At 42.2% G+C, this 9,699-nt stretch overlaps 2 protein-coding genes across 3 annotated transcripts; both read right to left on the bottom strand.

Moving 5' to 3' along the window:
- Positions 1 to 300: 300 nt before the first annotated feature.
- Positions 301 to 4,591, bottom strand: LOC148324681 (uncharacterized). Of its 2 annotated transcripts, none has more exons than XM_088314186.1 (3): positions 4,313 to 4,591; positions 2,436 to 3,659; positions 301 to 2,079 (listed from the first exon to the last, which is right to left on the bottom strand). In XM_088314186.1, exons 1-3 carry the CDS (start codon positions 4,503 to 4,505, stop codon positions 1,142 to 1,144), a joined length of 2,355 nt encoding a protein of 784 aa, XP_088170312.1. In that variant the 5' UTR covers positions 4,506 to 4,591; the 3' UTR covers positions 301 to 1,141. The 2 variants fall into 2 exon arrangements, with proteins under 2 accessions (XP_088170312.1, XP_088170311.1); XM_088314185.1 differs by having other exon boundaries at positions 2,436 to 3,662; positions 4,313 to 4,590.
- Positions 4,592 to 5,083: 492 nt separating this feature from the next.
- LOC148324680 (uncharacterized) lies at positions 5,084 to 9,686 on the bottom strand. Its single transcript, XM_088312603.1, has 2 exons — positions 9,253 to 9,686; positions 5,084 to 8,860 (listed from the first exon to the last, which is right to left on the bottom strand). The coding sequence occupies exons 1-2, from the start codon at positions 9,437 to 9,439 to the stop codon at positions 6,570 to 6,572; spliced, it is 2,478 nt and encodes an 825-aa protein (XP_088168729.1). The 5' UTR covers positions 9,440 to 9,686; the 3' UTR covers positions 5,084 to 6,569.
- Positions 9,687 to 9,699: the final 13 nt, after the last annotated feature.

Here is a 9,699-nt window from a genome sequence, read left to right as displayed (position 1 = left end):
CCGCGTTTTTCTTCATCGCTCGCTGGTTTGCTGTAGCTAATGGCCAATACGTTACACTGCTGCCATCTTGCGGAAAACCGTGCTTATTACCAGCTATCAGTGCTTTACATACAGCCGCACTTAATCATTTAATTGATCAGACCACACATCACTCAATTGTTGTGATTAAAAAAAATACCAAAAAGGTATATATTGCATATTTGTCAGGTTTGTGTCTCGTCCTCTTCATGCTTAAGTTTTTAATCATATTTTTTTTGTCAAAATGTTTGTTTTAGCAAAAACGGAAGACCACCTGGTTCATCGTTTTTGTTTCAAGTTATTTATTTCACCTTAACATACGCAGGTCATTTGTACATCTCATTTGTAATACCAACCAGACTGCAGACTAAAATAAAGCAAAATAAAAATACATAGACAAACAGTTAAGTGTGACATTGCGACATAATAACATTAAATCATAACACATGGTGAATAAAAGATTCATTAAAAACAGGAACAGCAATCATGCACAGCAGGGATGGTCAATATATATAATTTTTAGACCAACACCAGAATGACTATTCACTCTTGAGTACTCGCCGATGCTGAGTAGCGACACCTCAAGTGCATTTGATACGTAAAATTTAACACAATGACAACAAGCGTGAACAAAGACCTTTCTTTCTGAAGCAGATGATTTGCCGCTGTGTCAAACAGCCGTAGTATAGCGCCAACTACTGCCAAGGAAGCCTTTTTTTTTTTTTGCTTTAAGTATCAGTGGCTGACACCTTAAAATAATACTTAATCGGTACTCACCCAGCCCTAATGTACTGTATCCCCGATGAACTTTTTAAACATTAACATTGAGCTGAACGAAGTGAGTTTTATTATTTCTTCTAGTAGATCAACCGAAAGTAGGACAGACTCGGGTAATGGAAGAAGAGGGTGGTGATATCAGTGCCAGGAGAAGAAAGTAAGTTGAAAAAGTTACGACAAACTCCATTCAAATCTTATCATTAACATTTAAGAAAATCTATCAATCATGTTTAATAGAACTGACTATTATAAAATGATTGTTTGAAAAAAAAAATAAACGGACCCCCTCGGACTTACCACAACTAGAGAAAGTGCGAGGACTAACTAGAGAAAGTGCGAGGGCTTGTTACAAAGTCACTTCATCATTGGTTGGCCGTTCTGCTGCTTCATTTGCGCTTTTGTTGTCCCCAGAACATTTGTGTTTTTTAATCCTGTACTTAAAACAAAATCTTTGAAGACACACGGTGCACTGGTAAGGTTTTTCTCCAGTGTGTATTCTCATGTGCTTTGGGATGTACGATTTCTCCATAAAGGTTTTTGCGCAAACGGGACACCTAACCGGTTTCTTTTCCGAGTGTGACTTGATGCGTTTTTTCACACGTTTCTTTGAACGGACAGTTTTCTCGTCCGCGTGTGCCACCTTCTCTGACCGAGCACATTTTTCGACTGCATTTGCCGTCTTGTCTGACGGCACAGGTTTCTCGACTGAGTGTGCCGTCTTCTCTGACCGGACGGGTTTCTCGTCCGCGTGTGTCGTCATGTGCCTTAAGAAATCCGATCTTTTGAGAAAACTTCGACCACAAACTGTACAATTCCAGCCAGTGTGTATCATCATATGTCTGTTCAAATATTCCTTTAAACTGAATTTTTTGTCACAGAAAGGGCATAAGTACGGTTTCTCTCCGGTGTGTTGTGTCATGTGTCGTTTCAAACCGGCCCTCGTCGCAAAGGTTTTATTGCATTCTGAGCAGTGTCTGTTGCTGTCGTTGTTCAGCGAGTCTTCCGTTTGGTTGTGGGTGCGTCGTCTTACATGTGAGGCGAGCTTCGCTGGACTCTGGGATGCAGAGCCGCTAGCTTTTTGATCCTTGAAGGAGAACCTTTCACCGCTAAATGAGGAAGCGAAAGGTTTCTTCCTTTCGGAATCCGAGGAATAGTCCATGTCTGATATTGGCGCCTCCTCCGCTATCCTCCTCTCTTGAAGGTGCTCTTCATCCGGATTTGTCTGCCATGCTTCAGTCATGTAGCGGGACTCGTCCTGATTTGCCACCAACTCCTGATGCAAGTCTGGACAATGTAAGGAGAGCAAACTATGATTAACACCAATTTCATTGAATGCGGCAGACAGTATCCCTCCAGGTTTGCGGGGTTCCACATTATTTAATAAAATATATATTTAATTAAAAAAATAAAATACAAACAAACTTAATGAATGCGCGTTTGTGCATTTACTGCACCCACAATTTTAAATAATGTCCTGTTTTTAATATAGGCATGGAAATTAAAGCTTCTTATCCAAAACAATTGACAAAATAAACAATTCTTAAAATAATATATATTTGCAGATATAAAATCTCTGATAAAAATGCCACATTTACAGAACGAGACCCAACCCGATTTATTATTGCAACGTGTCATATCACCTTTAAACGTATTTTTAGTCCTCAACGCTTCTACGTCGTCGTCGCTGTAATACGTGTCGGAAGAGTTCAGCATCGTGTCGTCCACGTCTGGTTCCGAGTGCAGATTGTCACAGACTTCTTGGTCAGCTTTTGTCGCCGTGTGCTGACTTGCGTCACTGGAATTCAAAGCCTTCTCGTCCATGTGCGATCTTAAGTGAGATATCAGTGTGCTTCGATCCAGGAAGCTTTTCCGACAAACTGAGCATTGAAAAGGTTTCTTGCCGTAGTGTTGCCTCTCGTGTCTCAGCATACTCTGCTGGAAGGAGAAACTTTGCCCGCATACCGAACAAGCGAAAGGTTTCTCGCCGGTGTGAATGACCATGTGTGCGACCAAATACGCGTGGGAGGGGCACATTTTGCCACAATGAAGACATTGATGGTTGCTGGCGGCGGAGTTGGTGTTGCTCTCCAAAGGTTCTGTGGTGTGGTTGTAATCCGATAGTGGCGCTTGTGGAGATCTTTCAGCCGCTCCTGTCGCAGACGCTACCTCCCTTGTATGTTTGATCATGTGTCTCTTGAGATGATGCTTCAAGAAGAAGCGTTTGTCACAAAACGAGCAAGCAAACGGTCTGTCTGCCGCGTGCGTTTCCAGGTGTTTGGTCAACCCTTCTTGGCTGAAAAACGTTTTCTTGCATCGAGAGCAGTTAAATTCAATGTTGACATCGTTGTCCGCCACACCCTCTTCGGAATTCTTATTCGTCTCCAAAAGTTCTGTTTGTGATCCTTCGCCACGTTTTCCTCGGCCGCGCTTCACAAAATGCTTCAAGGAGTATCTTTTATCAGAGCAAGCAAAAGGTTTGACTCTGGGGTGTGTTGCCATGTGTTTTTTCAAACCTTTTTGGCTGTAAAACGTTTTCTCACATTGAGAGCAGTGAAAATCCTTGCTGTCATCGTGATGCGTTTTATAAGCTTGACAGTCCTCATGAGTCCTTTGGTCATTGTCAGTGTCATCAGTGCCATCTGAGTCTGACGTTATGTCGTCTATATCCGACAGCGGCGCAAAGAGGCTATCTGGTTCCGATTGGAGATCCTCACAGTGTTGGCCATCCGCTTTGGCTTCGCTCTCCTCACTTGGACTCTGCTGCAATCGCTCGCGAAGCTTCTCCGCATCCTTGCTGCCCGCGTCGTCCACTTCCTTCTTAATGCTTGGCTCGGAGAGAACCTCTTGGCGACTCTGTTGCTGTGCTGCTGCACCACACAAGGGCAGAGAAACACGTTTTAAAATGTTATTTGGGTCAAACGGCCAACCGGGGTACAACAAAAGGGGCAAATGTGAGCTTTTGCACTTTGTATTTTCTAGTTGTAGTTATAGAAATGAACGTTTCCTCTTTCCTCTTCCTACAATAAACATCTGGAAGTTTCATGGGACTGTTTGAAGAATAGTAACAGTTTTGGGCTTTTATGGGACAGAAGACATATACTGTCGCGGATTTTATTTTCCCCTCATTTACAATACTCAAAATGTATAGCTTCTAACCTATCAAAGTGATCTTGGTGTCACTAAAAAGCTTATTTCTCGCCTATTTTTCCCATGAAAAATACGTATAATTAACTGATGCGTTTTAACGCGTAAGCATTTTTGAAAAAATTCTAACACGGCTAATCGTCGCTTTGATGAGTACCTAAGACGTAGGTGCCCGTTTCAAAAGTTTGGGATTTCAGACATCGCTGTTCCTTCCAATCAGTCAAATTGGCCTAAGGAACAAAGGGGAACTTACTCGTTCACCTGGCAAGGCCAATCAACACGTTTGTGGGTGCCCATTCGTATTTATTGATGGTCTTCAATAACTCGACACAGTTAGATATGTCGCCAAAATTACAATGAAAACACTTCAAACCTTTGTGGAGTCGAACGCGAAGGTCGGCAACAGTGGCAACTAGTTCGTGCTGTCGTCGTTCGTTCTCCTCTTTGTTTCGACAAATTCTCTCCTCGTAGTCTGCTATAGTTTTCTCAAATAGTTCAAATATCTCGTCGGCGGCCACGTTCAGTCGCTCCTTCATTAAATCTCTCAACATTTTGACTTTACACATGTTCACGCTATAATCACGCTAGCAATCGCTAACCTCGGCGTGGACTTTCTTCTTCTTCGTTCGCTGCCTTTTACTTCTTTTTGTTCATTGCCTGGCAGCATTCGGTGTTTAAGGCGCATTACCGCCACCTACTGTACTGGAGTGGAGGGTCACCTTACGTAGCGGTAAAGAAAGAGAGCGTCACAAAGAGAAAAACTAAATTTTTTTTTTATTACTGGGCCTCTGCCTTTAACGGGCCTGTCTATAAATTTCTTTCAATTTTTTTGAGGCAACACTGGTTTGCTTCCTCTTGTCCATGTTTAGCGTGGTACCAAACAGTACGGTGATTACTTGACACCCTTGACTTGCCAAATTACAAGTTTGTGGACATTTGATATGCAAATTAGAGGAAACCTTGGTCGAACAACAATTTATTTCTTATATCCCTTCCAGTGCTATCACCATTTTTGTTCAGGCCTTAAACGATTATTACTATTTCTGTCAGAATGTAGTTATTTCTGCCATCACTGTGTTTTTCTTTCTTTCAAAAATTCAAACAAGTGTTTTTTTTATTTTTTTATTTCAAGCCAACAATTGTTACATAAACACTTTCCATGAAAAAAGACATTTTTCAATTCACATAGAGTACCTGCTGGTGTAGCAGTTACACTCTCCGACTTGATTCCAGGTAGTTCAGTTCCTATTCCCATTCGGTGACGTATGAGTGTGAATGGTTGTCTTTCTTTATATATACCTTATAATTGACTGGCGACGTGCCTTTCATCAACGAAATTTGGGACAGGCTTCAGCTCCCCTAAATGGGATGAGATGTATGGAAAATGGATGGGTGGAATTAAAAGTCACTGTAAAATTAAGCTAAATTTGGCAGAGTGCAGAGTAACCAACCATAAAAAAGTAGAATTATTAAATGTATTAATTTAGTTTTTTTAATAACTAACTACATAGAATGAGGCTCCAAAATTGTCAAATCAAGTCGTTGTCTCAGCTCTCAAATGCAAGGGGACGTCTCCATTGAATGGATGAAACCTCGCCCCATTGAATTTAAATATCGACACCAAGCTATTTTGTAAATCACTTTTTGGGGTGTAGGTTTAGCTAGCTATCTAAATGTAATCTGTAGTGGTATAAAAAAAAACAAAAACAAAAAAACCTAGGTGTTGAAAAACAGTTTAACGCTATATTTTTAGCAAATGACACTAGTCAAAAGGACATTTTGACCAGAGATAGCTTTGTGTCCCAAAATGTTTCTTTGTCTGTGATTCCAAAAAATGTAGCAGAGCAGAAATATGTGATTAGCGACCAGTCACATCAAGCCCAGTAAAGTCGATTCGTCTGCTCCGTGCAACACCTAAGAGGCATTTTACCATTCAAAATTATTGCTAAATAACACTGGTTGTTATAGCCTTAACTTCCTTTTTCAACGATTAAGGTCAAACACATCATTTTACAGGGTCGTTATACAGGTCCCAGCAGTTGATATTTTTTTTCATAAAAATATTTTAAAGATCACCAACTGCAGTTCAAGACACCCTCCAGGAACTTGGCCTTCGTCTATTGCTGGTGGCAATAAAAGCATTTTCACTCGTACGGACGGTACCTCACACTAGGGAAGAACAAATAATCATATTCAAATTGACATTGCAATGTAGTAGGACAAACGAAAACCTTCATTTCGGTCGGTCGCTCGCCTTCATTTTGTATACAGTATAAGATTTTTTTGTATTTATTCACATTGGACCAAAATAAGTGCAGTGCTTAAGAAGTGCAGTGTACATGTTTATATATAATTGTTTCATGAAAACAAAAAAATTGTATTCAACACTTTTTTTATCCAACTTTGTCAACTTATTTGAGCTTCCGCCTAAGCTCTAAGATCAAAACATTTATGCATATTAAATTTGTTAATTTATTGTAAAGCAGATTAATTAATTCATTGTTTGTGCTCAAAAATTTAAAATGAAAATATAATCGTGTATTAAATCACAATATTGAAGGCGAAGAAAAAAAATCCTATTTTGATTATTTTTTATAAATCTTCCAGCCCAATTTTATACAGTTGGTCAATTAGTCTGTGGATTTGTGTAGATTGCCACTGTTGTCAAGGCCATGTGTGTTATCACTCTTACAGTCCTTATTAGTCTCCAAAGGTTCCTCGGCTTGGTCACTGTGGTCCGTGTCAGAAGAGTGTGACATGACATCGTCCAAATCCGATAGTGCCGCAAAACTGTCAGCTTGTTCGCCATCAGCTTCTGCTGTCATGAGTTGACTCGAGCTGCTGGAGGCCAAAGGATTGTCCTCCATGTGCGTTCTCATGTGCGCAATGAGGCACTCTATCCCGGTGAACCTGTTTGTACAAACTGAACAGGTGAATGAGTTCTCGCTGGTGTGCGTTCTCATGTGCTTTCTGAAATGCGATCTACGGGAAAAACTTTTATCGCAGAATGAACAAGTGAAAATGTTCTCTCCTGTGTGCAGGCTCATGTGTATTCTGAGATACGAGCGACTGGAGAATCCTTTCGAGCAAACGGAACATGTGAACGGTTTCTCCGCCGCATGTATTCTCATGTGTTGTCTGAGATAGGATTTATGTGAGAAGTTTTTAGCACACACTGGACACGCGAACGGCTTCTCTGACGTGTGCGTGCTCATGTGCAGCGTGAGATAATTGCTACACGAGAAACTTTTGGAGCAAAGCGTACACGTGAAGGGTTTCTCGGACGTGTGTATCCGCTTGTGTCGTTTCATTTCAAACTCCACGTAGAATCTTTTATCGCAAACGGAGCAGGAGTATGGTTTCTCCCCCGTGTGTATCGCCATGTGTCTTTTCATGTTCTGCTTGATGGAGAATCTTTTATCGCAAACAGTGCAGGCGAAAGGTTTCTCTCCGGTGTGCGTTAACATGTGGGTTTTCAAACTTCCTTTGTTGGCGAACGTTTTCTCGCATACGGAGCAGTTGAATTGTTTGCTGTCAGTGGGATGAATCACGTCACCTTCGGAGTTCTTAAGAGTCTCCGATAGTTCTTTGGGGTCGTCGCTGTGGTCGACGTCGGACGACTGTGACATCATGTCTTCCATATCCGACAGCGGGGCGAAGTTGTCCGCTTGCAAGAGGAGGTCTTCGCCGTGTTCCCCATCCGCTTCTGTCGGCACGTGTTGACTGGAGCTGCTGGAGGTGGAAGGTTTCTCCGCCGCATGCCTTTTCATGTGCATTCGAAAATGTGAGCTCCGGGAAAAACTTTTGGTGCAGACCGAACAGGAGAAAGGCTTCTCGGACGTGTGCGTCAGCATGTGTCTCTTCATTTCAAACTTATCGTAGAATCTTTTATCGCAAAAGGCGCAGGAATGGGGTTTCTCCCCAGTGTGTATGGCCATGTGTCTCCTCATATTCTGCTTGAAGGAGAATCTTTTATTGCACACCGAGCAAGCGAAAGGTTTCTCTCCGGTATGTGTCACCATGTGATTTCGTAAAACGCTTTTGTTCGTAAACGTTTTGCCGCATCCGGAGCAAATGTACAGTTTGGTTTCAGCATGATACGTCATATCGCTGTCAGAAAACTTCTTTTTTGTCTTCAAAGGTTCTTTGGCGGCGTCGCTATGTTCGGTGTCGGAAGATTGCGACATAGCGTAATCCATATCTGATAGTGGCGCGTAGTCATCTGCTTCTGCTATGTGTTGAGTTGAGATGCTGGACGTTAAAGGTTTCTCCCCAGCGTGTGTTCTCACGTGTTCCTTCATGGAAGCCTCGTCTCTGAATCTTTTATCGCAAATTGAGCAGGGGAAAAAAGCTTTCTCCCCCACGTGTACTCTCATGTGTCTCTTCATGTGATGCTTCAAGGAGAATCTTTTGTTGCAAACAGTGCAGACGAAAGGTTTCTCCCCAGTGTGCGTTACCATGTGGTTTTTCAAAACGCTTTTGTTGGTAAAAATTTTCCCACATTCGGAGCAGTCGAAGTGTTTGGCGTCAATGTGGTGCATCCCTTTTGACTTCTTTTTAGTCTTCAAAGGTTCTTTGTCATCATCGCTGTGATCGGTATCGGATGAGTGTGACATCATGTCATCCATATCTGAGAGTGGAGCGCCATGGTCTCCAGAAGCTTTTATTGTCAAGTGTTGACTTGACTTCTCCTCGCTTTGAGTGTGATGAAGCTCTGAGGACTGACCTTCATCATTTTCACGCTTAATGTGAATGCCGGTCCATGTGAACTCTGTGACCTCAGCCTCCTGCAGCCCTGGAAGCTTCTCCTCAGCCTGACTGCTCCAAACGTCCTCCTCTTCCTCTTTAATATAGGGGGGCTTTGCTGGAGCTGCCTGCTGATCAGAGGTGACCTCTTCTTGACGCGCCACCTGCAGCACGTCTGCATCACACAAGGAAACAGTGAAATATGTACAATGTGTAAAAGTGAAAAAGAAAAGCCTAAAACAAGACTAGTGTAAAACGCCCCTAATGGCGAAGAGCTGAACTGACATGGAATTGAAGTTCACTGAATTTACAATTTAAAACCAAACCATGAAAACTAGTACAATAAAATTCTGAGTGTTAGATCAGTTGAGATCTCGCGAGATCTTAAACGTGATTGGTTGCATCCAATATGGCGGCCCTTTTAAACTCGGCATTTGTGCGGTTAATAATAAACTGTTTCACATTTAAACAGCATTTATTGCTCATACAACAAGGTGTAACCTAACGGAGCACTTGTAGGGATGCCATGCAAGTGTTAAAACGCTGAGGAAAAAGAAGTAGACAAACCTGCTTTGGGTAACGGAACTCGAGGCTTGGGAGCATCGTCCCGTCGCCGTCGCTCGTTCTCATCTTTGCTACGCCAAAGTTGCTCCTCGTACTCCGCTATGGTTCTCTCAAAAAGCTCGATTACCTCCTCGACGGCCACGTTTAGTCGCTGCTGCACCAACATTCGCAGCATTTTGACTTTGCACATATTTACACGATGGCGTTAGCGACGTCTCGCTGTTTAGCAAGCTAAGCTAACGCGAACAACTCTGCTTTGACGAAAGCTCAACAAGAAGCGTTTCTATTTTAAATGTTTGTCTATTAGACGACATACATATGTGGATCTAGAAGCATCTGGTAAATCATGGCAGAATAGACCTTTTACGGTGGCTCTTACAACGACATCCTGCTAACTTAATCCCCTTTCTTCTCTCTTCTTCGTGGTTAATTCACAGTGGTCAATGACTT

This window comes from Idiotropiscis lumnitzeri, chromosome 13, assembly GCF_059441095.1.
Source record: "Idiotropiscis lumnitzeri isolate Australia: NSW breed Sydney's pygmy pipehorse chromosome 13, RoL_Ilum_1.0, whole genome shotgun sequence".
In the NCBI taxonomy this organism is placed as follows: Eukaryota; Metazoa; Chordata; class Actinopteri; order Syngnathiformes; family Syngnathidae; genus Idiotropiscis; species Idiotropiscis lumnitzeri.
Note: the sequence above shows the minus strand (reverse complement) of the source record. Positions and strands in the feature narration are given on the sequence as shown.

What these genes read in the sequence shown, in the direction of transcription:
- LOC148324681 (XM_088314185.1), bottom strand. Translation starts at nt 4,505, where the DNA reads ATGTGTAAAGTCAAAATGTTGAGAGATTTAATGAAGGAGCGACTGAAC. An exon ending in TCGCGTTCGACTCCACAAAG is followed by an intron (nt 3,663 to 4,312) that starts GTTTGAAGTGTT and finishes TGTGTGGTGCAG; the next exon opens with CAGCACAGCAACAGAGTCGC. An exon ending in GACTAAAAATACGTTTAAAG is followed by an intron (nt 2,080 to 2,435) that starts GTGATATGACAC and finishes TACATTGTCCAG; the next exon opens with ACTTGCATCAGGAGTTGGTG.
- LOC148324680 (XM_088312603.1), bottom strand. Translation starts at nt 9,439, where the DNA reads ATGTGCAAAGTCAAAATGCTGCGAATGTTGGTGCAGCAGCGACTAAAC. An exon ending in AGTTCCGTTACCCAAAGCAG is followed by an intron (nt 8,861 to 9,252) that starts GTTTGTCTACTT and finishes TGTGTGATGCAG; the next exon opens with ACGTGCTGCAGGTGGCGCGT.